The sequence below is a fragment of the Fomitopsis serialis genome, assembly GCF_022376445.1.
Source record: "Fomitopsis serialis strain Sig1Antser10 chromosome Unknown B0H18scaffold_157, whole genome shotgun sequence".
NCBI classification, from domain to species: Eukaryota; Fungi; Basidiomycota; class Agaricomycetes; order Polyporales; family Fomitopsidaceae; genus Fomitopsis; species Fomitopsis serialis.
Window position 1 is genome coordinate 14,290 of NW_025955117.1, and position 26,182 is coordinate 40,471.

The following is a 26,182-nucleotide window of genomic DNA, read 5'->3' on the forward strand; positions in this document are numbered from 1 at the left end:
GCAAGTGGGGAAACTATGCGTATACTGGACAGCCAAACAGGAGGATACGCGTCAGCCAGCTGCATTGACACCTACAGGCTTCCACTGTAGGCTTCCGTACCGGATCGCACCCCACCTTGCAATGGTGCGGATCAAGCATTTCACAGATGAGAGCGAACGGCAGTGCTTGACCTATTACATTAAGTTACAGGTAGTTGCATAAGTTAAAGTGTAATGCATGACAGGATGTAGACGGCCCTGTGCCACCCCTGCCGGGACTGGGAGTCTATGGTTTATGGAGCGCACCTTCGCACCTAGCAGCGAAGCGACCTCGAAGCACACCACCAGCAAGGACTGGCCGACGACGTCCATCAGCGCGGAGTGGATGGGCAGCGCGTACATGTCCGGGTCGAGTTCCCACTTCCAGAAGTACTCGGTGATTCCCCGCGCGAGAACGAGGGATATCCCCACCTAGAGACGAATCACATTGTGAGCCTTGTGCATCGTTCGAAACGACACAGTACGCACCACGGTACAGTAGAAAAGAACCTCTAGGACGACGAAGATGAACGGGAGGTGAATCCAGCCGAACGCATAGATGAAGGCGAGGAATACTAGCTGGATGGGAAATCCGACAACGAGCAGTGTGGTCATCACCAAGCGTGGACTCGGGTGCGCCTTGTGGTCCGCGGAGGAGGGCAGGATCGTGATAGCAGCTGCGTGAAGCGCGGTCGACAGTCGAGAGACAAATATTGCCCCGATACTCCCTGGAAGACCTGCACGACATACACATGTATGTTAGCTTATAATCGTTCCCCCAGGGCAATAGTTCATACCAGTGATAACGACCGCAATCAACGCATAACCTCGATATCGCGAGACAAAAGTATCAAGCAGCAGCCCGGTGCCGTTGCTGATGATCATCGCAGCGAACAGAGGCCACCACCCCTGCTTCAGTAAATGACTGACCTCGGGATTTCGGCGAACAGAGAAGGCCAGTGCTACCGCAATGAGGCTCAGACAGATGACGAATATTAGGGGAAGCGGCGTGTTCTCGATGTGAACATGGAGCAGGGATACACCAGTGAGGATGGTCAATGTAAGCATATCGCCCAGGCAGCCTGCCACGGGAGGTGACACGTTGTCTGTGGAACGGACGTAAGACTGAGAAATACCGTGTTGGAGAACATGAGGCTGTCTCACCAGGGTCATACCCCCAACGGCGACATAGCACGACGAGGCCGCACATGAATGACCCCAAGAATACGCCTGAGAGCGCACATGAGCACATTGCGGCAGAAGCCACCATGATGAATCTAGGACGTCATCGCTCAGAGGCTATCGGGGTTAAAGCGGCGCGAACTCACTCTTGCGGCCCCGAAATCTTTCTACCACCTTGCGGCAATGCTACTCGTGGTTTCCTGGGCTGCAGCGATGCCAGTAACGATGTATGCACTGCTGAAGCAGTAGCATTTGCGACAGCATTGCCAGGAGTAGCGGGTGCTGTTCCAGTGGGCACTGGCGAGGCCGTTATCCGTCCAAGGATGAATACGACGCATGCTGCGACAAAAGACACAACGGCGGCTTGCACTTGTAGCAACGTCAGGTTGCCGATGATGATTTGTCGACGTGTGTCTCGTTTGTCTAGCTCTCCGATGTTAGCGGCGGTACTTAACCGCGCGGAGAGGTTCATTTCCAAGTTGCCCTTGAGATTGAGTACCACGGGAATGATCATAATGAGTTCATCCACACGGGCTAGCTCTTTCCAATGCTAAAGCATAAGTTAGCGCAGTCGACGATCAAAACATATGAGACCTCCACAACAGCTGTGCGTAGAGCCGTGATGCACAAGCATGAAAAAACACGCAGACGGTGCACGGGACAAAGCATGCCAGGGCCAGAGGGAATGGAGGCTTGGCTGGCTCGAAGCCGCCGGCCATGGGGCTTTGAGTGAGGGCAGTAGCGACATACCGAGGCAGTGGCCAACAATTCGCCAGTAAACAACAACCCTAGTGTAGTCACAAGGAGTGTAGGTGAGGTCTATCCCTCCCCAATTTTCAGCACAAGAGACATGCTGAGCATTGAGAAAGTCGTATGCGTACCTCTGTGACGAGGCTCTTGACTTGCGCCCACACTGTACCACGACGCGCAGGTGCACGCGAATCGGTCCTCCTACCCGCCCCGAGCAGCGCGAGGTCACCAGCGTCCAGGCCGTCGTCTTCACCATCAGATTCGTTCGGGTCTGGCTCGGGTATAAGGGACGACTGCCTGTGGGGATGGCGGTGAAAGTGGTCCGGATCTGGTGTCACGACCACGTCCTCGAACTCGGTGAGCTCTATGGTGTCTGAGCTGCTCCGGGATGGGAAGGGTGACCCTGCCTTGACCATGTCGGGATGAAGGTGTGCCCCAGCTTGAGCGCACTGGCCGAGGAGGATGGAGAGATCTCAGGAAGACATTGCAATGGCTGCATGCCGCTGGCCCCGGGCGTCGCGTCTCGAAATAGCCCTGACGCGCCCGTGGGAACCAGTTTCCTATTGTGCCACAACACGAATAGACGCCATCTCGGTGCTTACGGGCGCTTCTGCTACTTGCTTCCGTTCGCGACTACGCTCGCAGGCCACATCCCGTGCTGCCCTCCTCGGCCGCCCAATCCAGCTCATTCCGTCCGGATAGACTGGGGGCTGGTATCTCTGTCTCCTGTGCGCTCCAGGGCAGCCCAATCCGAACGCGCCCGGGCCATGTCACGGGTGGTGTCGCCGTACGATCCACTACCACCGATTAACTCTACATTGCTCAGGAACCCTCCGGACGCGGTTCCACCAACTGATGAGCTTGAGGGCCTTCATGCGGAATTGAAACTTTTGAGACAAAGGACCCTTGAGCGGGCCAAGAAAGCCGGTGAAGACCTCAAGATCATTGAGGAGTCTATGAGACGATTGAAAGAGAAGGAGAAGGGAAAGGCTAAGGCCTTGGAGAAGGTGAAGAAGGAACGAGGTTGTACGTACTCCTACATATGTTCCGAGGCGACATTCTCATTACATTTATTTGCGTTCTTGATATCTGTTACACTGGATTGTTGCCACTTCATGTCGGCATACACGCCCCCACCCTCCAATTCTACTTGCTGGAACTTCTCTGGTTAAATGGACACCTCGCCATACGCTGCTGTTCTTCAATACCGGTGGCGTCACTCCTTGCGCGTCTCACGACACCTCTACACTTGCTACATTCTCCGAATTACTACTGCATACTTCTCGTGCTATGTCAACTCAACTCTGCCACTACTTTGTTGTCCGCATTCAAACTCGCTTTGCTACCACTCCTCGCTCGTATCTGGTCATATTCCTACGCTCAGTCACCCCTCTCCCGAATGGCGACGATGCTGCGAAGCCGCCTGCACCGACTCAACCCATACCTCCGCGACCCCGCGTTCCTCCCCCACCACCTGTATCAGTAACACCCACTCCAACTCCCGCCGTGGAGATCCGCAAGTCGTAAGTCTGTCTGTTATGACTGCTGGACTCGTTTCTGACATTCATGTAGCGCGACTGAGGACGCGAAGAAGAAGAAGAAGAAACGGAAACGCGAGGAACTCAGCGATGCAGAGTCAGGTAAGAGGGCACAAACCGTCATGGTCATGAGTTGGCATTTAGCCTGTTTGCGTTCAGAACCTCCCAAGGCGCGCAAGACCTCACCCATGCCTCCACATACGCATCCACATCCTCCTCCTGCACATGTACCACCACCCAAACCTAATAAGTATCCATCGGCGTCCCTCGCTTTCAGCAAGGTGCGCCATGAAGCATATCATGGGGTCCGCAGACTGACGTTGTATTACAGCCGGCTAACGGGCCGGACTTCGCTCTGCCGCCACAAACCTCCCTACTACCGACCCGACCCCAGCCTCAGCCTGTTCCAATACCAGGGCCAAGCAAGCCTACTGATGTCGAAGAGGACTTCAGCAAGAGTAAAGCACCCGGCTCGCAGACTCAGATCACCACGTTCTACGCGAGCATCGAGCCGTGGTTGCGCCCTATCAAGGAGGAGGATATCGGTTTCCTGGAGTACACAGGCGATGACGTGGAGCCTTTTGTCATGCCGAAGCTAGGAAGACATTATTCTGAGGTATGGGAGGAAGAAGACACGAGATTGTACGGAGGGCCACTCTCTGGTACTGCAGCAATGCGTGCGCCAGCACGCAGTCATCCGTCAACCTCTGCTGGCCCGCTACCGCGATGGGAGCCATCCACGCTCTCGGACCCTGACTAGTGGCGGAGGAGCGCGGACATGGACCGTTGACGGAACGATTAGTCACTGCGCTTATTCCTATGCATAATGCAACGGAGTGGAAAGGCGTGAAGGCGGCGGAGGAGGCGATGGAGGGCCGGCCTGGCACGAACGGTGCTGCAGCCGCAGCTGCTCGAGATAAGCTCAATGTCGCAGATCTGGAGGACCGTGTCACCAATGTCCTGCGATTTCACGGCCTCCTCGATGAGCTTGTGCGTTGTCCGACTATCACTGTTGAGATTGAATCACTCATGTGTTTACGAACTCGTTGCGGTTGTTAGCCTAATTTCTCGGAGGCAGTGGACGATCCAATAGCCACCGCTCTGCGGCACGCACAGCGCGAGTTGCGGTCAGTGCTGGCGACGAACAAGGTCCGCCGAACCCGTCTCACCGCCATCGCCCGCGACCGGCTCGGCTACCAAGAGTACGTCGACCTGCGTGATACGCTCGACAAGAATATCACGACGCTCTACACCAAGCTGCAGAAGAAGGACGGCCCGAAGGCTAACAAGAGCAAGAAGAAGAAAGGTTCAGAGCCCAATGGGCTCCCCAACGGCGCCCCACTTACTGGTATCAGCGCGTTGCCCCCGTGTCCAGCAGCTCTCGGGTTGACGCAGGACGAGGAGAACCGGCTGAGCGTCCCAGAGCAGCTCAAGCGGCTCGTGGATACACGACAGCAGTGGGTGGAAACCATCGGCGGGGTGTTCGAGGAGAAGGACAGGGAACAGCCCGGGCGAATATGGGGCTTCCCGAAGTCCAGCGTGTACGCCGACATCGAGGAGGATGTGCGGCAGGAGACGGCGCGTTTAGGGACACCCTCAGCGCCGAGTTCCAGGCCACAGCCTGACGTAGGGCGGCCGTCCGCTAACGGTACCGACACACGGACTACTAGTTATGGCGGCAAGGGTAAACAGAGAGCGTCGGGGGACTACATGGATATCGGTTGATGCTCGGCTCATGTCGGAGACACGGCAGGACGGACATTGGATCCAGACTATCACATTATTCCTATTATTGCTACTTGTGCCCGGGAGTGGTCTACGCACGCTATCTGCCAATCCATCGTCTGCTCTGCTGCTGACCATCATACGAGTGAAAGGAACGGTGGAATCCCAGTGAATCGGCTATGAGGCGGTTGCCTTGGATTTCTTAGATTTCTTCGACACTCCATCACCTTTCCGCTTCTTCTTTGGGGGGCCGTCCTTAGTTTGCGAGACACTGACGGGCACGACGTCCAGGTCAACGTCCATTGCGTCCGGTGCACCGGTAGACGCGAGTGAGCCCAATGGCATGAAGCGATGTTTGAGGACTTCTAAAGGATACCGAGGCCGTGGCGGGTTTTTGTATAGTGTATCTTCAGCATCATTGGCATCCGCTACTGGTGTAGGCGCCTCGGGCTTCGCGGTGACAACAATATGTCTCGCGATAGGTTGAGGTGCTGATAATAGCACAAGCGGACTCAGTGAAAATCCACCGATACGAGCTGTGAGCTAGACGTGCCTTGGTAGAGCTTCCCTCCCTTGTCCTTCCGAGGCAGTAAACAAGACAGCCGTTTGAGCTCCTCGCCGCCTACATGGTCGGACACCGAATCTCCCAGAGACCAGATATCATATGAGGCATGCTTGCGGTCAATACCGCCTATACGTGATGTTTTTGATGCCGAAGGAGACTCGAACTTGATGCCTTGAAGGTGTTTCGCCTTCAGCTACATTGAAATTCAACCGCGGTAAATAGTAAAAGGACGGAGTGGCTTACACCTTGCGGCACTCGGATCAACCACAGCTCTACGTCCTCGTCCTCGTTTACCGCATCCCAGTCAAACTCTCCAGCATCGACTGAAAGGTCTACGGGCACTGCGCCAGGAGGAGATTGGTATGCATGATTCGGATCAGTGCCTTCGTTCTTCCCGTGAGCAGAAGCAGCCGGTTTCGACGACGACTCTGCGATAGCCTTCTTCTTTCCGGCCTTTGTGGTAGTCTTCTTAGGTTGTTGCACTGCAACCTCGCTTCCAGATGACGACTCAGAGTCACTCATGTCGGTAGATAGAGGGCAGAAAGGATGCCAATTCGCTGCGAACGCTTGGTTCAGTGCCAGTGTCCGGGGAGAACAGGATATTCGTACCAAGACGGTGGACAGTCGAACCCGGCAGTCTGCCTTCGATACTCTGCGTGCGGCGCTGCGAGTCGTATCACGGTAGGAGCGGGCTAACAAAATGTTCCAGTCCACTCAAAGTGCCCACTGCACAACCGTGACTTTGTGCATGCTTCTCGATCGCTCCGGTGAGCGTCTGTAACACGTGCCCCTCTACGGACAGGTCTTGAAGCAACTGCCATGGTATGTACAACGTAATGTTGAAATTTCAGGAAATCTGATACAGATACGAACGCATAACTACAAAAAGACGGATCCTGTATGCGCGGTGTGAAGAGGAATCTGGACTGTCCGCCACATATTCATCGTCTTCAATCCAAGTCTTTAACGTTAACGTTTAACCTTCAGCCACGGTGACACCGTCCCAACAACCATCCAACAGATCCTGCGATGAAAGCAAACAACACAAGTGCATCACATCAGGAAACATGCGACTGATCAGGAACCAAGAGTGGCGATTCTACGAACGGCTGTTGACCAGCGAGTACGGCCCGGGGAGGTTGAAAGCCACAACCAGGGAGAGAAGAAATATGGGTGTGCGTGGGGGAGCAGGCGAGCATGGTGTGCGATTGATCTGCCACGAGCATGGTCCTTTCGCGGTGTCCTGCCCGCAACAGTCGAGGTGGCTCAACGCGGGGGTGTGACCGGGAGGCGTTCTTGCATGCGCACTGCGCACGCGCGTGTGGCATGAGCGTGTCTTCAGTGCTCACGCCGCTGAGTACTCACTCACTACTCAGTCGTCATGCAAAGCAGGCCGGCCAGTCGAATGCCGATCGCGGCGTCCTGTGTTCGTGCAGCATCTCCCACAATATCACTCACGAAGACTCAAACGCCCATGATCACCGTGCGTGGGGCGGACAGCCTCGAGGCCCTCAACCGATTTTCATCAACTCCCAGCTCGGACGGCACACCTGATATAAAGGCTCATACTGGGCCCTTCTGAGCCATGTCCGCACTTCTCAGACTTGAAGCATGGCGACAAACACCACTGGCCCGGGCGTTCTCGACGACTCTCAAAGGTACGAACATCCATTCACCTTGCAAGGCGACTGGGAAGCCCGCCATGTACCGAACAGTCCACTCAAGAAACACGTCCCGCGTACCCTCATTGAATATCGCATGTGTGCACTCAGCGCAGCCATACGCGATAAGCCCGATTGGCACATCAAATTCCACGACGAGACCATTAGGGAGAAGTGGAAGAAGGAAATTCGAGAGCAGCAAGTGCAGATGCATCCGTGCTTGCAGCTCACCGAGAATATGGTACGCACGCTTTAGACCGTACTGTAACGCGGTCATCCATGTTCAGCGTAGATCAACTACATTTTTGGTGAGTTGGAAGCGTATGCCTCCCTTCGTGACCCAGAGACCGGCATTCAGGTGAGTCTACACAGTCATGACAAGTGGGCGTATTCCGATGCGCCATGAAAGCCCGGTCCCTACGAGCGGATATGGCAGTCGGACCAAGTCATCCCCGCGTCTCTGCGAGCTGCTGTCATCTCTGCCGCGGCAGCTCTTGAGTCTGTGCCCGACGACAAAAAGGACTGGCATCCGGGTTCCGACGAGAAAGTACTCGACCTCGTCCACCCATCTCTTTACCCCGTCATCTACGGACGCACCGTCTCTAATGCATCTGGAATCCCACTCGTGCCGCGGCCGTCTTCTGTCAAGAAGATGTTCATCTCGGAGCGCTTCCAATGGTTGCCTTCGGACTTCGACGTCGCGGACGACGGTACTGTCACGCTCGCGTCGCCATACATCAACAACATACACCCGGAGGACCACAAGCCGCTTATGGACGTGATCCCGAAAGTACTCGAGAAAGCAGTGCCGATGTTCGAATGGGTGCTCTCTGAGCTCGCACGGCAACACCAGCTCCCGACGCGGCTCGACTACGGCGGCAAGGGTCTTCTCGGATGCATCTGGGCAGGAGGCGTGAGCGTCGTCTCTTTCATTTGACAACCTACGCACGCTCATCATTCCTTCCGTCTCTCAGCGGGAGCCGCAGCCAGATGACAAGGCTATGCAAGTCATTTACTCTAAAGCCGGCGTCTTGTATGATGTTGTATGGAAACCTTGGGTAGCCGAGCGCGACCGCTGGCAGGACGCTGCCTACGCCCGCTGGAAGGAGGAGCACCCCAATGACGACGTCGAGTATGAAGCACCGGAATATGAGCCGTTTCCGGATCGGGGCTACTTCAGTCGATCTTATGGTAAATGGCTCGACACGCTGCCGCACACCTGGCCGGACAGCAAGCCGGCGTATGAGGATGGGCTTGTGACGGTTAAAAAGACGGTTGGTCTGAAGGGGAGACGGTTGCAGGTGATAGTCAAGTTGGCGAATATCGTGTTGACGCCGGAGAAGCCGCAATATGGAGGTGGAACATGGCATGTGGAAGGTTAGTTCGATTTTAGGTTTGGGCGAGACATCGAGACAGACTTTTTGATGACGTGACAGGCATGGACAATGAGGCGATCGTGTCAACATTCATATATGTACGTGACTTTAACACTTACCGTAACGCACTACCACTCAACATCCTTACAGTATTACGATTGCGAGAACACCACTGAGTCTACTCTGTCTTTCCGCACCGCGACGCAAGAGCCGGACTATCATAACCAATACGATTATTACTGCCTGAAGCACCTATATGGCATTGACAGGCAAGTCTTCTTCAACTGTGATTATGGAGCACCAGCTGACACCTTGTCAGCGACGAGCTTTGCGTGCAAGTCGTCGGACGCGCGGTGACGAAAGAACACCGCTGCCTCGCTTTCCCAAACATCTACCAGCACCTCGTCTCGCCGTTCCACCTCAAGGACAAGAGCAAGCCGGGCCATCGCAAGATCCTCGTGTTCTTCCTCGTCGACCCCAACATCAAAGTGCCGTCCACGTCCGACATCGGCCCACAGCAGGAGGGGTGGATTCGAGCCGCTTTAGAAAGCACGCAGCTGTGGCAGAGGCTGCCCTCGGAGCTGCGTGAATCGGTTTTGGAGAGATTGGGTGCGGTGACGGAGGAACAGGCGAAGAAGTATAGAGAGGAGCTGATGAAGGAGCGGACGGCGTGTTTGCAGACGGTGGATGGACAGAGGTTCGGGAATCTGTTCAATCTGTGGTGGGTCGTGTTTATTCCTGCGTGAGTGCCGGTATGTTGACGGGATATTCTTAGTGAGCATTGAGTGTGGCGGGAGGCCAAGCCGCACCAACGCGAGACCTCCATCAGTGAGGCAGCGGGGTGTTGTACCCCTGCTCAAGCGTACCACACCAATACTCCTGTACTTGCCTCTATCCGATTCCGACGCGCTGTATTGCCATGACAGTCTGTCATTATACACATCGTCTGACATTGTAGCGTGCGAGACGTGGCAATATGGTCATTCATCACAGATGCCTTGGCAGAATACACGTACACCTCTTGTAGGTCCAACACCATCCGAGTACCAGTCAATCCAAACATTTCGGTGGACACCCCACGCATCAGTGTTCACTGAAGGACAGGCGCAAGAACGAAGTCAGAAGGGCGGCGCATACATATCACGCTGAGGACAGAAGCCCACGCACCACAGGTTGAACGTTCGCCCGAACCTCTGTTCATCGGCCGGCTTCACGGTCAGCGTGCGCTCCTTCATGAGCTCCTCCCGGTACTTCCTCGCCTGCCCCTCCGTAATCGGGTCCAGCCGCTCCCAGATCATCTCGTGCACCTCATTCGGAAGCCTCCACCATAACTCTGACCCCTCCACCGCGCGACGGATCCATGGCTCTTGCTGCGGAGACACCGTGGACGCAGACGGGATGGTGATGTTTGGGTCGACGAGGAAAAACACGAGGATCTTGCGATGCCCCGGCTTGGCGGGGTCGGTCAGGCGGAATGGCGAGACGAGGTGCTGGTAGAGGTTCGGGAACGCGATGCATCGGTCCTGCTTGGTGGTGACGCAGCCGACATTCTGGGCGCACAACTCGTTTCTAGATAGGAACTCGTAAGCTGTCTGTAGAGGGAGGCGGGCTGGAAGGCGTACGCTGAGATATCGTAGAGACGGCGCATGCAGTAGCGGTCCCATTGGCCATGGTACCGGGGCTCGTTGACGGCGTTGCGGAAGGACAGGGTTGATTCGGTGATGTTTTCTGTATCGTAATACTGGGTGCGATGTGAGTCAACACGCACGACGTCGCAGGGCCATAGATGCCATCACGCACATAGATGAACGTGGAGACGATCGTCTCGTTGTCCATCCCTGCATTTGATAGAAGGCATCAGCAGCGAATGTAGTGCGCCGTGCCAGCTCGACTTACCCTCGACGTGCCACGTCCCTCCCCCATACTCAGGCTTCTCAGGCGTTAGTACAATGTTCGCCAGCTTCACGATCACCTGCAGCGTCTGCCCTCGCAAATCCACCGTCTTCTTCACGCAATTGAGGCCATCCGTATAGCTCGGCTTGCTCTCCGGCCAGCGGTGCTCCACCGGCGCATTGTCCAAAAACTCTTCTTGCCACATGCGCAAGTACGGGACGTGCACATAAGGCGGGAACGGCGGTTCCTGCCACTGCTCGTCCTCCGAGTCGCTGGAACGATTCGCTAGCCATGTCACGTGTGCTTCCTCTAGGAACTGAGCCTTCTCCGCTTCCCAGTGTCTGCGGTCCTCTGCCAAGAGCTGCCTGTATATTCTATAGTTACGTGAGCTTATCTCGGGGTCCATTTCGGGCTCGGTCTAGATGAGTGTGAACGGGCACGGTCGAGGATGATGAAGCGAAAGGAACTGACTTCAGGACCCTCTGGCCAGACACACTGGGGGAATTTGTGCCCCTGGAGGTCTAGCCGTGTGGGGAGCTGTGTCTCTCTCGCAAGGTCGGAGAGCACCCTCTCGAACAATGGCACGGCCTTCTCCAACATTTCCGGGATCATCGCTGTGAGCGCCTCGTGATCTTCCGGGTGGATATTGTTGATGTATGGCGAGACCAAGTGGACGGAACCATCCTCCTGGACACGAAATTCCGAAGGCAGCCATTGGAACCGCTCCGACCTGTACATAGGAATGATATCCGTTGCGCGGGGCTGGAGGGGCTCCTGAGCGCCGCGGGCTGTGGTACGTCCGTAGACGACGGGGTACAGCGAGGGGTGTACGAGATCGAGCACTTTGCCATCGGATCCTGGATGCCAGTCCTTCTTGGAGTCAGGGACAGACTCGAGCGGGGCGATTGCTGAGATGAGGTCGGCTTTGAGGAGGCGGGAATGAGCTGATCAGACTGCCAGATCGCTCATAGGGACCACCTGTAATGAGCATGATCAAAAGGCTTTGTACATGGGTTACGCCGACCGACCTCGATGCTGTCTCTGGGTCGCGAAGGGCCGCATAGGCTTCGAGCTCGCCCATGATGTAGTTGATCTATGACGCCCTCTTCACCCGCCCTCGCGAACCCCCAGTAAACGCACCATGTTGTTGTGAGCTGTAGACTGCGACGCAGATCCTGCTGCTGTTCCTTGATCTCATTTCTCCACTTGCCTGCACGTCCTCGTCCCGAAATTTCACCCACCACTCCGGCTTCTCGCGAATGGCCGCGCTCAGAGCGCACATGCGCAGCTCGATGAGCGTGCGCGGCGTGTCCTTGTCTGTAGGGTCGTCGTCCTCCATAGTGTAGTAATCCCATTCCGGGTTTTCTGTGAACGGGTGCATGTATCGCTTGCGTGTGCTCAGCTGATTAGCAGGACTCCGTTGCTGTCACTTGAGGCCATGATTGAAGCGGTTGTACGAAATGAGAGAATCCTTTTTGCACCTACAGCAAGGCAGGATAAAAGCGATCAGGTACCGGGGGGCAGTACACTCCGAGTCAGCACAAGCATCGGACACGCTGAGACTATGTATCATTGGATATAAGCCCTAGGCTGGCACCGCCACGAGATCATGTACGTACCCAACTGAAGACGTACACCAGATTTGCGCCCACGGTAACACTGATAATCAGGCTTCGGTTGCAAGAGCTGTACGGCTCGTCTGACGAAGACCACGATAACCGTGCATCGCCGGCGCACCGCCGCATGATTGCAGTGCAGTCAGGGTGACCAGGGTGGTTGGAAGAGAAGACTTCCGCGTGGACAGAGCCGGCTTCTTGAAATGTCGCCCATGGAGTGTCGCTACTGTTGGCGGATGCTGTATGAGGGCGTGTGGTCCTCACCATCTCCTACGTGAAGAAGAGGTTAGACGCATGTACTGACGCCGGCGGGACGCCGTAAGACGCGGTGTGGTGTTGCAATTGACCATCGCGCCACAGTGGACGTCGTCACTCGTCGTTGTAGTGTTGAGAGGTTCGACTCATCTCAGCTACACGCTGCTATAAGCACCCAAACGTTCAACGTTCAGCGGAGTACTGTGGCACGAATGTGGCAAGTCGTGCTATGATCGACCGGTCCATCGTACTCTACGGAGCAAGCAGTGTATCATCATGATAGCGACTATGGTATGGGCGAAGTATGGGTACCAGAAAGTCGACTCACCCGATCTACGCCGTTGAAGATGCAATGCCCGATGTTATGTCTGCAAGCAACTGCTTCGTATGTGGGTAAGAATCCTCAGTGTTGAAGATCTTCCCCTGCTTGAGCTGATTCATTGAGTAGGATTGAGACATGTCGTGGCAATCGCCGTTGGAGGGGCAACTTGACTCTCACATGCGACGTGTTTCACGCCACAAGCGGTGATTGGTACTATTTACCAAAGGCTTCGTCCCTGAGCGCTTGAGCACATTTCCCGATCGGGCTATGATCGGGATCGAGACTGGCACCGTGGTAGTACGGTGGTACCACTGACAGGTGGCACCTCCGACCGTTCGGACTCAACTTCAAGTGGGTATTTATGTTTCCTCTGTGCCAGAATAGGTGCTGAGCGACCGCTGGGAGCAAAACCCGTTTCCCACATCGTGCCCTTTATCCCTCCCGATTCTGTACCCCAGTCTCGGCTGAGGGTTCTCGCCGGGTTCTCGCAATTGCGATGCTGGCTGGGGACCATCCCCGGGGTGCGTGCTTCAGCGGGTGCGCGGCTGTGCGCGGAAGCTTACAAATATAGTAGTCTAGGGAGGCTCGAGTCAAAGTTGCAAATACAAGTACTATTAATCCCCATCCGGCCCAGACACGCAACTCTCGCCTCCTCCCATCTCGTGTGGAGTCCTCAACGAGAGCTGCCTCCGCCTCGAATCACCTCCATCGCAAGCTGGGTGGCCACCGCATCCGGTTACTAATTTCAGCAGCCTACACCGCCCCTGCCTATCTAACCACTAGCCTGAGGCTGTGCGGGCATTGTACAACAGGCGGACATCAGAAGCCGCCCAGCTTGTGGACTGTCTGTGCACCCCTCGTACTTATCGGACCCGGCGCGAAATCCTCCCTCTTTACCATACACGTTCACCACGCCATGTCGGACTCCAGCCGCAGAGCGAACGTGAATGCGGCACAACGCACGGCGGAGCAAGGCGACCCGGCGCACCCGTACACTGGTTGGTCACGGTGCTGGCCTTGCCACAAGAAAACCTTCAGTGCAATAAGTGCGTCGCTGCGCCGGCTTTTCTTCGCCGCCCTCGCTTAACGAGTTTTCGCTCTGCAGCAAGCGGCCCTGCTGGCCGTGTCAACTGCGAGGTTCATCGTTTTGGCCCGCTGATGATTCATAATGAAGCTGACAACACGTGTCGAACCATCTGCAGGGCACGAGACCGCCTGCTGCGACACAGGATACGAGGAACTTGAAATCAAAGGCGTCAATCCGCTTCAGCCATCGCTTCAAGCTTATGCACGCAGCAAAGCATGCCGGAACCTCGTTCAATCACTAGTGAAGGCTGATGCGTCCCTTGCGGAATTTAGCGCCACGGCTGGTGAGATACACGCCACCTTGGAGGTCCTGCAGGCGGCGATGTCTTCGGAGCAAGGTATCTGGGCGGTGAAAGACTGTGCAGAGGCCGGTCATCACAGAATGATTGTGAATCTCCTGGATGCGGTGAGTGACCCTGATGGTTCTCTGTGTCATACGCAAGCATCACATAAATCCACGCCGCTTGTGACCCCGCACAGATATTGGAACAAGTTGCTCCCCAGTCCCGCCGATACACCACAGTATTCCATGCCCTTCGCAAGTTGTGCGCACAGCATGGCCACGTCCCAGATTCATTGATCCTGCCACGGGGTACGGTTGTCCTGAGTGGTCAAGGACTGGTCACACAGGCCGACCTGAGCCACATGCAAGTGGCGGGTGTGCGGACATTTATCGGGGAAGGTGGAAGAGGCAGGTTGTCGGGATTAAGGCTCTGAGGCTTTCAGTCGTGAGTCTTCTGTTGAGGTATTGAAGGTACGTCTGGCATCTATGTTGTGCCAGGACGATTGCCCGCAGATAACTCATCGACATTACCAGAGATACGCTAAGGAGGCGACGATCTGGAGGCGTCTAGCGCATCCGAATATTACACCCTTCTACGGAATCGATACTGAACACTTCAAGATTAGTATGGTATATAAATGGATGGCGCACGGCATATCATCGAGTTTTTGGGCACAGTTCGAGAAGCCAGCCGCCCACATTTGGTGAATTATATCATACAACATTGATGCCGCTCTTCAACGCTGATTCTGTGTGATTGTGATTAGCTCCTGGATATCGCCGCGGACTTGGATATCTTCATTCAGATAGTGTTGGCATTGTCCATGGGACCTCAAAGGTGTAAGTATTACATAATACTAGCATTACTATGCGCACTCATCAGAGAGAAGGCAAATATCCTTGTAGACGAGCACCACTGTGCTTGTCTTTCGGATTTCGGGGTCTCTACTATTATATACGAAACCTCTACCACACTCAATACGGTCACTCAGCCGTACAATTTCAAGTCCACGCTTCGCTATATGGCTCCGGAGATCCACGACCCTGAATGATTTCTTGGGGAAGAAGTTGCGAAACCATCTAGAGAGAGCGACGTATACTCATACTCCTTGGTGATGTGGGAGGTACGTTGTAACATATCATCCTGCCATCTGATCGGCTTAATATAGAGCCAAGTAGATATTCACGGGAGAAATGCCGTACCAGAGCAGTTGGCACGACGGGGCCATTATAAACAAGATCGTCAATGGTGCACGACCTCAGCGTCCGCCCGATGCTACGCGTCTTGGGCTATCTGACACCATCTGGCGTATCATGGGGAAGTGCTGGAACGAAGTTCCTTCCACAAGACCATCCATACTGGAGGTGATCTACGACCTGGAACATGAGTGGAGCTCGTGGTTCCGTCGCGGGGTCTCACTGATGCAGAGAAGGAGGCGGTCGCGGGTGCGGTAGGTTCGACACAAACCCCTCACATGGAGGGTCTTGGTAGTATGAGACTACTAGCGAGTGCGGTCGAGATGTACGACAAGCGCATGTGGACGGCCCGCGCCGTTCCCGCACTGTGGTAGTATTCGTCACATTTGAGCAGACCCTAGTATCATTGCACGAGTGAGAGGAGAGGCAGGCGAAGCAAGAGAGAAGCTCCGAGAGAGTCAGACGGGACAGCGTACCAGACTGACATGCACTGGTCACCTGGCAAGCGTTACAGCTGGTTCCCGTCCCTCCGTCCTCGCAGCTGCACCCAGTGATGTTTGGGAAAAAACCTGAAGACCAGTCCGCCAGAGAACGCCCCGACCCCTGGAATATGTTCTCCCCACACGCGGGCGATGCGCAAGCAAGCTGCAGGGGCCAGGACAGTTGACGGTGTTTGCGGGGTAAACGCGATCGTGGCGATCGAGATCTGCACGCGTCAAACACGTGAGAGCGCGCGCCCCGCGTCCTCCGAGTGGGAAGAGGTGGGAAGGTCACTGGCCCCGCACAGAGTGTTTGCTGCGTCCTTGCATGCGGGTCCTACAGCCAGAGCGACGTGGCTATGGTTACTGCGAGTTTCACGCCAGCTCTCAATGCATCGTAGATGTCATCGGAAGGAAGAATCACCGTGTCGCCGTAGTTCGCGCAAGTCGAGGTGATGCTCTTGTGGTGTGGTGTTCAAGCTAGCACCCACTCACACTGCCGCCTTGGCCCTACCGCGCCCGAACAGGGACCATCCTGGCCTAGAAACCAACATTTGTATGTGGCGGCCGAGACTCTTGGTGCGAGACTGGGATGGTCCTCGCCCTTGCGAAACGGATGGCGGAGATTGGCAACATGAGTCGTGCCAAGGTCCAGGCACACCGCACGATCGAACAGACCGTCGAGTGCAACGAGCCGTGTGCTGGGCGGGGGTCAAGCGAAGTTCTGATGAGTACATTCTCCACCCGTTGGTGAGTATATATACTCCTGTGGTGTGCAGCGCTCTCACTCACAGTCGACCCTCTTCTTGTCATCCTCAGGCTATACGACGGGTCAATTTGATGCGGCACATCGACCGCAGTGTCACCGCTGGTACCGTGCGTCCTATCGCTGCAAGGCGAATTGTGCTCAGGGGTGAGAGCAGATTGCTGAATGCTGCTATCCTTCATCCCGATTCTCCGGTCTGACAGCGTATGAAAGACGTTCGAGGCTCGAGTCCGAGTCCTGATTGTCCTGGACCACACTGAGACAGGCAGAGGCTGACCCAGCCGTCGACGACACGGTAGGGGCGAGGATGTGTTGACGCGGAGAGCGGTGTGGAAGTGTGGCCTGTCGCAGGGTGGGATGTCCGCGCAGGCCGGAGGAGGCTCGGGCAGGCGGCGGGGAGCCCCGGAGGACGATGGGGAGGAACGTGCGCTGATAGCATCGAAGGCTTGGCGCTGCGCGACGTGACGGTCACGTCGCACCGGACCGAGTCACGGGGAGGGTGACGGAGGTGGCCTGTGTGGACTCCACTGGCGAGACTCACGTCGACGACTCCTGCCCGGCCCTGCGCTGGCGACGCTGCCCTTGTCTTCTCTCTGCCATGGTTCTCTGACCCGACTCGCACTTTCAGGATCTCTTTCTCCTCCCCAGCCCCGGTTCTGGACACCCTACAAGCTCCGGACATCCACACCATCTCGGGCATATTTCTTTGGTCAGCGAGCCCGTGTACCCCCGCTGCCTCGCAAACTTCTCTCTCGGAGTGGGGATAGACGGGACGGTTTCGGTTGGTTGACATACCCTACGCTCCCTTGCCTTCTTCGCTTCTCCCTGTAAAACCTCCCTCTCGCACCCGCCACTCTCCAATCTCCTCCTCGCTTCCGCGACCATGTTGGCCAGCTGGAGCGGGCACCTCAGTCCGTCCCCGTCGACGGACAGCAACTCGACGCGGTCGTCGCACCTCAGCCTGCTATCCTCCGCCTCATCGATATCATCCCCACCCTCGGCACCGTCGCCGCTTCCCTCGCCGTCGCCATCTATCGCATCTATCGGCAACAAGACACACGCGTTCTTCGGCTCGCCCTGGGAAGGCTCGCCCACGCCCATGCCGCCCCCGAGTCTCCACAAACGGTCTCTCAGGTCTAAGGCGTCCACGAGCTCGATTACGTCCCAGAGCTCCAGCTCCGCATCCAATCGTCCGACAACGGACACGGCGCACACCCCGACGAGACGCCCCGGATGCCCCAGGAGACCCCGCGCATCGAGCAACGTGTGGTGCCCAAGCGCTCCCTCAATGAAGAGTTTTTCGGGCCCTCGACCCTGCCCACCCCACCTCCTACCTCTGCGCGGCTCCTGACGCCGTCCATCTCCTCGCGCGAGAGCTCCTACTCTCCGCCCAGCACACACCGGACCCTCCCTCCCTCTGCGATATCCCGCCTCTTTCCTTCCCGCCGACGCTATGCCTCCGAGGACAACGAGCCCCCAGAGCTAGAACCTACGCCCACTCACCGTAGGGAGTTCCTGCAGCTCGATACGGATACGGCTGCTCCGTCCTATGCGGACGCATTCACTGCGTCGCCCGCAGTAGCACAATTCCCGATACCGAAGGTACATCCGGACTCGTCGAACATGCCGACACCGCTGCCGCATCCTACAGAGCACGAGCGGACGTCATTCATTCCGTCAGAACGCAATACGAAGCCGCTCCCACCCGTACCATTACTCTCCGTGCAGCCCGACCCCGTGGTGCTCGAGCAGGGAACAGTGCTGCGAAGCACGTCCTTATCAGTACGGCTGGAGCGCGTGCTGGGCCAGGGTGCGTTCAGCAGCGTGTGGCTTGCCAGTGATCTCGAGGGACAGGTCGGTGTGCTCGAGCTGTCGCGGAGGACTAGTCTACTTCGGAGTAAGAGCCAGAAGCGTGGGCGACGCTTAGAGGGGACAAGACCGAAGGCGAGTGGTATCCGCGCAAAGGGACCCGTCCCTATGCAGCGGGAGAAGAGGCTGAACGTGCATGAGCGGGTGGAGAGCGAGGAGAGCGTGACATTGCGCGACGTGGACGCGACGCCGAGGCCGGACGAGATCGCGGCGGCGATGGGGAGGCAGCAGGAGGGGCGGCTGGTCGCGGTGAAGATGACGGAGCGGACGATGTGCGAGAAGAACTCGCGCTCGAGGGTGAGCTTCGTGCGCGAGGTTGAAATCCTGCGGGTAAGTCCACAGCCTCCGCCGAGTGCCTTGGCCCCGCGCTCGCGCAGATCGGTGACTTACTGATCCTGTGCCCAGCATATCGCACACCCGTCCATTGTCTCGTACGTTCACTCGTTCAGCACGCCGGCGCAACATTGTCTCGTGCTGGAGTATGTCGGTGGCGGCGAGCTGTTCGACCTGATCGGCAACCCCGAAAGCCACGCGCGGTTGGACGAGCCCCTCCTCAGACGGATGTTCGGTGAGCTGTGCAAGGCCGTAGGCTGGATGCACGGAGTCGGACTCGTCCACCGCGACATCAAGCTTGAGAGTACGTCCTCCATCTACTCTCCCCTGTCCGACTCACCACTCACTCACTCCACAGACATCCTTCTCACCACTTACCCGTTACCTCCACCCTCCCCGCGGCGCCCGCCTCACTCATCAAGCTCTCGGACTTCGGCCTCTCGCGGTTCATCGACCCCGCAAAGCCGCTGCTCACGACACTCTGCGGCTCCGAGTCGTACGCGGCACCGGAGCTCGTCACCGGGCGGCCCTACGACGGGCGCGAGACAGACGCGTGGGCGTGTGGCGTGGTGCTGTACGCGCTCGCGGCGCGCCGTCTGCCCTTCGATCGGGTGGTGTCACGTGAGCGCGAGGAGGGGTGTGATGGGGAGGGGAGAGGCCCGGCGGTGAACAGCAAGGCGGAGCGCAGGGCGCTGTTGATGCGCATCGCGAAGACGGAGTATAGCTGGCCTGAGGACGACACCAACGCGGTTGGCGAGACCATACTCGCGGGGGCGCAACTCGCGCGGAGTGCTGGCGTGCGCAGGGTGGTCGAGCGGTTGCTTGTGCGGAATCCGGCCAACCGCGCGAGGATTATCGACCTGTGGGAAGAAGAGTGGATGCGTGGCGAAGGCGCGCCGTTCGTGCCCCAGGGCGTCACGCACGGGGACGTAGGAGACGCGTTGGCTGATGCGGATGCTACGCCCGTACCGGCCCAGATCGTCGATGCGCACTGTGACGCGGACGTGGAAGACGACGACGGCCTCATCGTGGATGAGCAAGACATTGGACCGGGCAGCGTCGCACACCAAGAGCACTAGCCCGTGCGCCGGGGACCCCGCCTACTTACTGTGACACGACAGCCCTGGTACTCGCCAGGGCGCATATGACGACTTCTCTGTAGATATCTCTCGTCCCCTTTTGTCCAAGTCGCTTGATGCAGCACTCGCTTCTAAGCTATAACGTGCCCCTACTGTTGTTGTGCCAATAGCGGTTGGTTCCCTTTCATGCCCCGGTGCCCAGTGCCCGCCCTCCGCTCGTTACCCTCTTTGGCCTCACCCTCTGTCCATTAGCTGTCTCATATGTTCCACGCGCACATCACCCACCCGTCGTCGATTTCATCTATGCGCCCTGTCTGCCTACAGTCGCTGGTATTAGTAACGTACGGTTTGGCTTACATTATTGTCGTAGGGCCCCTGGGTAATGCAGTGGGCGTCGCGATCTTTGACTTGTCTGTCTGTCTTGCCGACTCCTCTCGTCTACATATTTTCTGTTGTTTGGCGTTCGATATCCGTGTCGGTCCTCTGGTTTGTACGTGCTCGTGTAGCTCACCTAGACATATCGCTAGAACCTCAACTGTACTTTCAATATATTGTATGCTCTGTGTATGTGTACACGCAGCGTGGCTGAGGCGAAGACGTCTTTCATACGTCCTTACAGTCTACTCACCGATCGGGAGCGCTTTGCGCAGGAATTCATGTCGTCGCTGTATCGTGTGACATACTTGACGTCGAATCGGTTTTGACTGGCTCAGATGCGTCAAATTACGACGGCCTGCAGCACAGACAGTGACATTGCGCATTAGGCATGTTACTTAGCATCCAACAGATGTGGGTACACAACAGCGAGTACATCATGATATGGACCGATCTTACTCGACGCTTTAGCGTACGCGAAGAGGACCTACGGAGCGGAATGCCAGTTAAATGCCACCCCTTCATGTCGCACTTGCCCTAGCACGATCTTGCTGACTGCACCAAGCCCTCATCGACTCAATGCTCACTATGGAGGCACACGACATCAGTGTGCGAACTATGGCCGACCGCACACTCAAAGCCACGCACCACAGATTGAACGTTTGCCCGAACCTCTGTTCATCCACTGTCTTCACGATCAGCGTGCGCTCCTTCATGAGCTCCTCCCGATACTGTTTCGCCTGTTCCTCTGTCAACAGATCCAGCCGCTCCCAAACCATCTCTTGCAGCTCGAATGGGAGCCTCCACCAGAGGTTCGTGCTCTCCACTGCCCGGCGGATCCACGACTCTTGCTGCGGGCCCACCGTCGTCGCTGACGGAAGGTGATGTTCGGGTCGACAAGGAAGAAGACGAGGATCTGCGGTGGCCTGGCTTGGTGGGGTCTACGAGGCGGAAGGCGAGACGAGGTGTGGTAGATGTTCGGGAAGGCGATACACCGGTCTTGCTTGGTTGTGACTTGGCCGACGGTTTGCACGCAAATCTGGTCACTGGAAGCGGCGAAGATGACATGACAGTTAGATGAAAGGCATGATGAACAACGCACACGTTGATGTTGTATAGATGCTGCATGCAGTAGTAGTCGAATTGTGCATGATAGCGCGGCTCGTTAACTGCGTTGCGGAAAGACAGGGTCGAGTCGGTGATGTTTTCTGTGTCATAGTACTAGGTGCATTGTCAGCGCAGAATTGCGGCAGCACGCGAACGCGAGCGCCCACATATATGAACGTAGACACTATCGCCTCATTGTCCATCCCTGAGTTATGTAGGGAGGCTGAAGTCAGAAGCGCTTGTAGTGTGTCGCATGATCCGGCTCGCCTTCTACATGCCATGTCCCACCGCTATACTCTGGCTTCTCGGGTGTCAGGACTATGTTAGCCAACTTCACGATGACATGGAGCGTTTTCCCTCGCAAATCAACTGTCTTCTTCACTCCATCCAGTCCACCATCGTAGCTCGGCTTGCTATCCGGCCACAGATGTTCTGCCTGTGCACCCAACCACTCATCCAGGAGTTTTACGAAATAGTTGACTTCCTTGAACTCCGAGTACGGCGGCTCCACCCACTTCTCGTCTTCGCTGGGACAAGTAGCCAGGAAAACATCCCACTCGTCGTCCAAGAACTTATCCCTGCCGGCTTCCCACACCTTGCGGTCCTCAGCTCGAAGACGGTCGTGCTCTGCGATGAAGCGCAGCCTTGTGTCCTCATCCAAGTAAGGCTCGTGCTGGTAGAGTGAGCACGGCTTTGATGACTATGAGAAACGACACGTACGCCATTCGGCCAGACGCAACCCGGGAACTTACGCCCCTTCAGGTCAAGGCGCGTAGGGAGCTGCGTTTCTCTCGCCAAGTCAGATAGGATCCGCTCGAACATTGGAACCGCCTTCTCCATGATATGGGGATGACCTCGGTGAGCGCCTTGTGGTCTTCTGGGTGGATGTTGTTGATGTATGGCGAGGCCAGCTTCACTGTGCCATCCTCCTCGACGTGGAAATCCGAAGGGAGCCACTGGAAGCGTTCCGATCGGAACATAGCAGCGACGTCCGTCGCGCGGGGCTGGAGGGTCTCCTCAAAGCCGCGTGTCGTGGTACGCCCGTAGACCACAGGGTAGAGCGATGGGTGGACGAGGTCGAGACTTACCATCTGACCCTGGATGCCAGTCCTTCTCCGAGTCCGGGACAGACTCGAGAGGTGCGACTGCTGAAACGAGACTCGCCTTCAGGGACGCAGGCACTAGTTGATCGGACTGCCAGATTCTCTCATAGGGACCGGGCTGTGAACGCAGATGAGGGCAAGGCAAGAGGGGTTGGACCATACACTTCGGACGAACCTCAACGCCTGTCTCCGGATCCCGCAGGGCTGCATACGCGTCAAGCTCGCCCAGTATGTAATGTATCTATTGCATTTTCTATCAGGCTCACTGTTCGCGAAACTCAACCTTAACCAAACGCACCATGTTGTCAGTGAGCTGCAAGCTCCGATGCATATCTTTCTGCTGCTCCTTGATCTCCTCTGTCCACTTTGCCTGCACCTCTTCGTCCCGGAACTTAACCCACCACTCAGGCTTCTGGCGTATCGCCGCGCTCAGAGCGCACATGCGCAACTCGGCGAGTGTGCGCGGCGTGTCCTTCTCCGTAGGGTCATCGTCCTTTGAAGCGTAATATTGCCAGTCTCCGTTTCCGGTGAATGGATGCTTGTACCGCTTAAGCACGCTAGCCGCAGGTCCCGAGGGGGTACCATTGCGGTCGTTTGAGGCCATCGTTGAACGTTGAAGGCAAGTCCAGTAGGTGGGTTGGAAGCTAGATGTAATCAGGCTCTATGCTCAGGAGCAGTCAGATCTGGACCCGAGGCTGCACGGGTCATATGTCCGGTACTTATCGTCCGCCGTAGAACAAAAGTGCAGTGTGCGCGAGACAGATGTGGGTCGAGTGACTCCCCGTGGGTGGCTTGTGGCGGCGGTGCGCGATGCGCGCGTTGAAGTGTTTCATACGACCGCGGCACCGCTCAAGCACGGCGCATTGAGTCGACTGAGCGTGACACCACGACAGGCACCGACCAGTATGCTCGCGCGGAACTTCAACTTGGCATCAACGCGCCCGTCGGGATATTTCCTGTTATAGTAACCCTGAGGTCCTCGGCACCGTCGACACGGTCACCGTGTGCCGCATGCATCCCTCGGTGCAGTGCCTGACGCTCGGCCTCGAACGAATAAAGGGGCAGCCTGCAGTCCCCCTAATGTCACTGTGATCCAACCATCATTGTTATGTCTTCCCCGGCGGCGAGCGACAGCGGTGACTTTGGCGAGAAACCGCCCGCTTTCGACACCCGTTCACTGACGTCGGCGACTGGGACTACCTCGATGAGGACGACGATGATCCCGACGACAAGGATACGCCTCGCACCCTCGTCGAGCTCCGTATGTGTGCGCTGAGCGCGGCTATCCGTGAAAAGGTCGACTGGCATGTCAAGTATCGCGACGAGAACATACGGAACAGGTGGGCGCAAGAGATCCCGACCAACAGCAAGAGTGCATGAAAGTCTGCAGCTCACGGATAACATGGTATGCAGAACGTTGTGGAATGTCTGCCTTGTCATGCTGATGGCCTCGAAGATAAAGTATGTTCTGGCTGAGCTTGACGCATACGCTACTCTCCGTGACCCAAGCACAGGCATCGAGGTTCGTGCCCGTACATGGATGTTCCACTTGATGCCCATTGTACGCTTCAGCCCGGCCCGTACGAGCGGACATGGAAGTCTGACCAGCTCATACCTGCCGAATTGAAGTCGGAACTGCTGTCTGCGGTCGCCCCCCTCGAGTCGATCCCCGACGCCGAGAAGGACTGGCACCCGGGATCAGACGGCAAAGTCTTGGATCTCGTCCACCCGTCGCTGTATCCGCTCGTCTACGGACGTACAGCCTCGACGTCCGGTGAACTGTTCGAGCCTCGTATAGACGACGACATCGACCCTGTCTTCGCGTCCGAGCGTTTCCAATGGCTGCCGTCGGACTTCTACGTCGCTGACGACGGAGCCGTCAAGCTGATGTCGTCTTATATCAACAACGTCCATCCAGAGGATCATGTAGCCCTCGACAGGGTTATACCCAAAGTACTCGAGCGTGCGGTACCCATGTTCGAGTGGGTGTTGTCCGATCTTGCACGCGAGACACAGCTGCCGACGCGAATGGATCTAAAGGAGCGCAGGTTTCCGACTTGTATATGGGATACTGTAAGAACTCTAGTTGGCGGGGACCGGCTTATGCTCATCTTGATGGTTGGTAGGAAGAGCCGGGCCTTCAAGACGAGGAACAGGAGGCTATGGACACCGAAGTTCGCCGCCTCGAGCTAGCGAGAAATCCTGACGATCCGTGGGTTGACTACTACCGGCAACTCAAGTCCGTCTACTTAGACAAGCAGCCCAAGACATGGCCGGATAGCAAGCCGGAGTACGATGGCGGCTTGGACCAAATGAACAAAACCATAAATCTGCGGGGTCAAACATTGCAGATTATCGTCAAGCTGGCGAATATTGTCCTGACCCCGGACAAGCCTGAGTACGATGGCGGAAAGTGGCACGTAGAAGGTTGCCTGAGATCTCTTCCCGCTGATTGGCAACCTGTTGAGCGAACCTGTCAGGCATGAACAACGAAGCTATCGTCGCACATTTATATACGTGAGCACCCGACTTGTCTCTGGCATCTGTGAACCTGTTCTCATCGCGTCCTAGTATTATGACTGTGAAAACATGTCGGAATCGACTCTTTCCTTCCGCAACGCCGTCAACGAGCCTCGGTATCACGGTCAGGATGACAGCTATTGCATGATGCACCTCTACGGCATCTGCCGGTACGTGCTCAGTCCGATGCAGCCCTTCCCAGCTGAGCCTGAGTCCGATGCGTCTCAGAGACGACCGCTGTGTGCAAGACGTCGGTAAGGTCGTCACGAAACAAGATCGGTGTATCGCGTTCCCGAACCTATACCAACACCTCGTCTCGCCCTTCCGGCTAGTCGACCCCACCAAGCCTGGCCATCGCAAGATCCTCGTATTCTTCCTCGTAGATCCTCACATCAAGATCCCGTCCACGTCCGTCGTGGCGCCGCAGCAGGCATCGTGGATACGACGCGCCCTTCCGGGAACTGTGCTGTGGGAGCGTCTGCCCCTCGAATTGCAGGATATCGTCTTGAGCTACACGGACCTCATGACGGATCAAGAGGCGAAGGCGTACCGGGAGGAGCTCATGAAGGAGCGCACGGCATTTGTCGAGACCGTCAACGAGAACCGCTTCGGGCATGAGTTCAATATGTGGTATGCACTTTTTGGGCGTCTTTTGCTGTATGACGCGCTGATACAGTCGTGCGTCTTTACAGTGAGCATTGAATGGTTTGGGCTTTTTTGCAAGATCAACGGCCGCTGAGGGTAAGACTGCATGTGTTAGTAGCATGGACCGTCAGTAGCTGCGAAGTCGCCCTATCGTTTATTACGCGTTCAACATGGGCATCACCACTACAACTACGGTGCACTCTTTGTGTCTTGACCCTTTTTGTGAGAGTCGTACAGTATTGTGCAATACGAATGCCAGCAAGCCTGTTGTGTTTGGTCTGTCCCGGAGATTGTCTGTATAAGGTATGTTTCCACGCTATGTGCTCACTCCAATATACGACAACAACGCAGCTGAAATCGTCCCTTTATGTCACGAAAATGTATCGTGCGCAAGAACCATAGTTATAACTGCGACCGTACCATTGACCATGTCTGGTCG

At 56.5% G+C, this 26,182-nt stretch overlaps 10 protein-coding genes across 10 annotated transcripts; 5 read left to right on the top strand and 5 right to left on the bottom strand.

Annotated features, from left to right (window-relative positions):
• Positions 1-174: 174 nt before the first annotated feature.
• On the bottom strand, positions 175-2,366 carry B0H18DRAFT_886975 (uncharacterized protein; the record flags this gene model as incomplete). Its single annotated transcript, XM_048041153.1, has 7 exons — positions 175-450; positions 508-755; positions 816-1,124; positions 1,183-1,295; positions 1,347-1,750; positions 1,951-2,019; positions 2,082-2,366. 7 exons carry the CDS (start codon positions 2,364-2,366, stop codon positions 175-177), a joined length of 1,704 nt encoding a protein of 567 aa, XP_047886574.1.
• A 199-nt stretch (positions 2,367-2,565) lies between these two features.
• Positions 2,566-5,354, top strand: B0H18DRAFT_1045046 (histone acetyltransferases subunit 3-domain-containing protein). The gene is made up of 7 exons (XM_048030743.1): positions 2,566-2,976; positions 3,335-3,473; positions 3,523-3,590; positions 3,648-3,769; positions 3,820-4,180; positions 4,249-4,478; positions 4,548-5,354. The coding sequence occupies exons 1-7, from the start codon at positions 2,718-2,720 to the stop codon at positions 5,211-5,213; spliced, it is 1,845 nt and encodes a 614-aa protein (XP_047886575.1). The 5' UTR covers positions 2,566-2,717; the 3' UTR covers positions 5,214-5,354.
• On the bottom strand, positions 5,355-6,499 carry B0H18DRAFT_1045048 (uncharacterized protein). Its single transcript, XM_048030744.1, has 3 exons — positions 6,022-6,499; positions 5,767-5,971; positions 5,355-5,704 (listed from the first exon to the last, which is right to left on the bottom strand). Exons 1-3 carry the CDS (start codon positions 6,298-6,300, stop codon positions 5,391-5,393), a joined length of 798 nt encoding a protein of 265 aa, XP_047886576.1. The 5' UTR covers positions 6,301-6,499; the 3' UTR covers positions 5,355-5,390.
• A 681-nt stretch (positions 6,500-7,180) lies between these two features.
• Positions 7,181-9,767, top strand: B0H18DRAFT_125990 (uncharacterized protein). The gene is made up of 8 exons (XM_048036749.1): positions 7,181-7,680; positions 7,732-7,797; positions 7,849-8,352; positions 8,414-8,816; positions 8,876-8,913; positions 8,966-9,084; positions 9,135-9,536; positions 9,591-9,767. The coding sequence occupies exons 1-8, from the start codon at positions 7,390-7,392 to the stop codon at positions 9,598-9,600; spliced, it is 1,833 nt and encodes a 610-aa protein (XP_047886577.1). The 5' UTR covers positions 7,181-7,389; the 3' UTR covers positions 9,601-9,767.
• A 166-nt stretch (positions 9,768-9,933) lies between these two features.
• On the bottom strand, positions 9,934-12,047 carry B0H18DRAFT_1125496 (uncharacterized protein; the record flags this gene model as incomplete). The annotated part of the gene is made up of 6 exons (XM_048035030.1): positions 9,934-10,384; positions 10,438-10,556; positions 10,616-10,653; positions 10,712-11,126; positions 11,180-11,631; positions 11,849-12,047. The coding sequence occupies 6 exons, from the start codon at positions 12,045-12,047 to the stop codon at positions 9,934-9,936; spliced, it is 1,674 nt and encodes a 557-aa protein (XP_047886578.1).
• Positions 12,048-14,628: 2,581 nt separating this feature from the next.
• On the top strand, positions 14,629-14,978 carry B0H18DRAFT_886960 (uncharacterized protein; the record flags this gene model as incomplete). Its single annotated transcript, XM_048041152.1, has 2 exons — positions 14,629-14,726; positions 14,807-14,978. Coding segments are annotated over 2 exons (270 nt in total), but the record flags the coding sequence as incomplete, so codon positions are not given.
• Positions 14,979-16,619: 1,641 nt separating this feature from the next.
• B0H18DRAFT_126054 (uncharacterized protein) lies at positions 16,620-17,725 on the bottom strand. The gene is made up of 2 exons (XM_048036750.1): positions 16,739-17,725; positions 16,620-16,684 (listed from the first exon to the last, which is right to left on the bottom strand). The coding sequence occupies exon 1, from the start codon at positions 17,503-17,505 to the stop codon at positions 16,891-16,893; it is 615 nt and encodes a 204-aa protein (XP_047886580.1). The 5' UTR covers positions 17,506-17,725; the 3' UTR covers positions 16,620-16,684; positions 16,739-16,890.
• Positions 17,596-19,993, top strand: B0H18DRAFT_1125497 (kinase-like domain-containing protein; the record flags this gene model as incomplete). Its single annotated transcript, XM_048035031.1, has 4 exons — positions 17,596-17,824; positions 17,881-18,911; positions 18,987-19,222; positions 19,273-19,993. 4 exons carry the CDS (start codon positions 17,596-17,598, stop codon positions 19,991-19,993), a joined length of 2,217 nt encoding a protein of 738 aa, XP_047886581.1.
• A 686-nt stretch (positions 19,994-20,679) lies between these two features.
• Positions 20,680-23,461, bottom strand: B0H18DRAFT_1215946 (uncharacterized protein). The gene is made up of 11 exons (XM_048036657.1): positions 22,877-23,461; positions 22,754-22,819; positions 22,608-22,696; positions 22,330-22,558; positions 22,196-22,255; positions 21,743-22,148; positions 21,643-21,680; positions 21,471-21,589; positions 21,245-21,414; positions 21,017-21,194; positions 20,680-20,954 (listed from the first exon to the last, which is right to left on the bottom strand). The coding sequence occupies exons 1-11, from the start codon at positions 23,180-23,182 to the stop codon at positions 20,945-20,947; spliced, it is 1,671 nt and encodes a 556-aa protein (XP_047886582.1). The 5' UTR covers positions 23,183-23,461; the 3' UTR covers positions 20,680-20,944.
• Positions 23,462-23,580: 119 nt separating this feature from the next.
• Positions 23,581-26,011, top strand: B0H18DRAFT_1144445 (uncharacterized protein). The gene is made up of 7 exons (XM_048035679.1): positions 23,581-23,983; positions 24,035-24,100; positions 24,151-24,651; positions 24,738-25,040; positions 25,150-25,268; positions 25,327-25,728; positions 25,791-26,011. The coding sequence occupies exons 1-7, from the start codon at positions 23,885-23,887 to the stop codon at positions 25,798-25,800; spliced, it is 1,500 nt and encodes a 499-aa protein (XP_047886583.1). The 5' UTR covers positions 23,581-23,884; the 3' UTR covers positions 25,801-26,011.
• The last annotated feature ends 171 nt before the right edge of the window (positions 26,012-26,182 follow it).

Coding starts and splice junctions, on each gene's coding strand:
- B0H18DRAFT_1045046 (XM_048030743.1), top strand. CDS start 2,718: ATGTCACGGGTGGTGTCGCCGTACGATCCACTACCACCGATTAACTCT. Junction 3,474..3,522: donor GCCGTGGAGATCCGCAAGTC/GTAAGTCTGTCT, acceptor ACATTCATGTAG/CGCGACTGAGGACGCGAAGA. Junction 4,479..4,547: donor ACGGCCTCCTCGATGAGCTT/GTGCGTTGTCCG, acceptor TGCGGTTGTTAG/CCTAATTTCTCGGAGGCAGT.
- B0H18DRAFT_1045048 (XM_048030744.1), bottom strand. CDS start 6,300: ATGAGTGACTCTGAGTCGTCATCTGGAAGCGAGGTTGCAGTGCAACAA. Junction 5,972..6,021: donor TGATCCGAGTGCCGCAAGGT/GTAAGCCACTCC, acceptor ATTTCAATGTAG/CTGAAGGCGAAACACCTTCA. Junction 5,705..5,766: donor GGGAGGGAAGCTCTACCAAG/GCACGTCTAGCT, acceptor TGCTATTATCAG/CACCTCAACCTATCGCGAGA.
- B0H18DRAFT_125990 (XM_048036749.1), top strand. CDS start 7,390: ATGGCGACAAACACCACTGGCCCGGGCGTTCTCGACGACTCTCAAAGG. Junction 7,681..7,731: donor TGCAGCTCACCGAGAATATG/GTACGCACGCTT, acceptor TGTTCAGCGTAG/ATCAACTACATTTTTGGTGA. Junction 8,353..8,413: donor GATGCATCTGGGCAGGAGGC/GTGAGCGTCGTC, acceptor TCCGTCTCTCAG/CGGGAGCCGCAGCCAGATGA.
- B0H18DRAFT_126054 (XM_048036750.1), bottom strand. CDS start 17,505: ATGTCAACCAACCGAAACCGTCCCGTCTATCCCCACTCCGAGAGAGAA.
- B0H18DRAFT_1215946 (XM_048036657.1), bottom strand. CDS start 23,182: ATGGCCTCAAACGACCGCAATGGTACCCCCTCGGGACCTGCGGCTAGC. Junction 22,697..22,753: donor ATCCGGAGACAGGCGTTGAG/GTTCGTCCGAAG, acceptor CTGCGTTCACAG/CCCGGTCCCTATGAGAGAAT. Junction 21,590..21,642: donor TAGTGTCTACGTTCATATAT/GTGGGCGCTCGC, acceptor CAATGCACCTAG/TACTATGACACAGAAAACAT.
- B0H18DRAFT_1144445 (XM_048035679.1), top strand. CDS start 23,885: ATGTCAAGTATCGCGACGAGAACATACGGAACAGGTGGGCGCAAGAGA. Junction 23,984..24,034: donor TGCAGCTCACGGATAACATG/GTATGCAGAACG, acceptor ATGGCCTCGAAG/ATAAAGTATGTTCTGGCTGA. Junction 25,041..25,149: donor TTCCCGCTGATTGGCAACCT/GTTGAGCGAACC, acceptor ATCGCGTCCTAG/TATTATGACTGTGAAAACAT.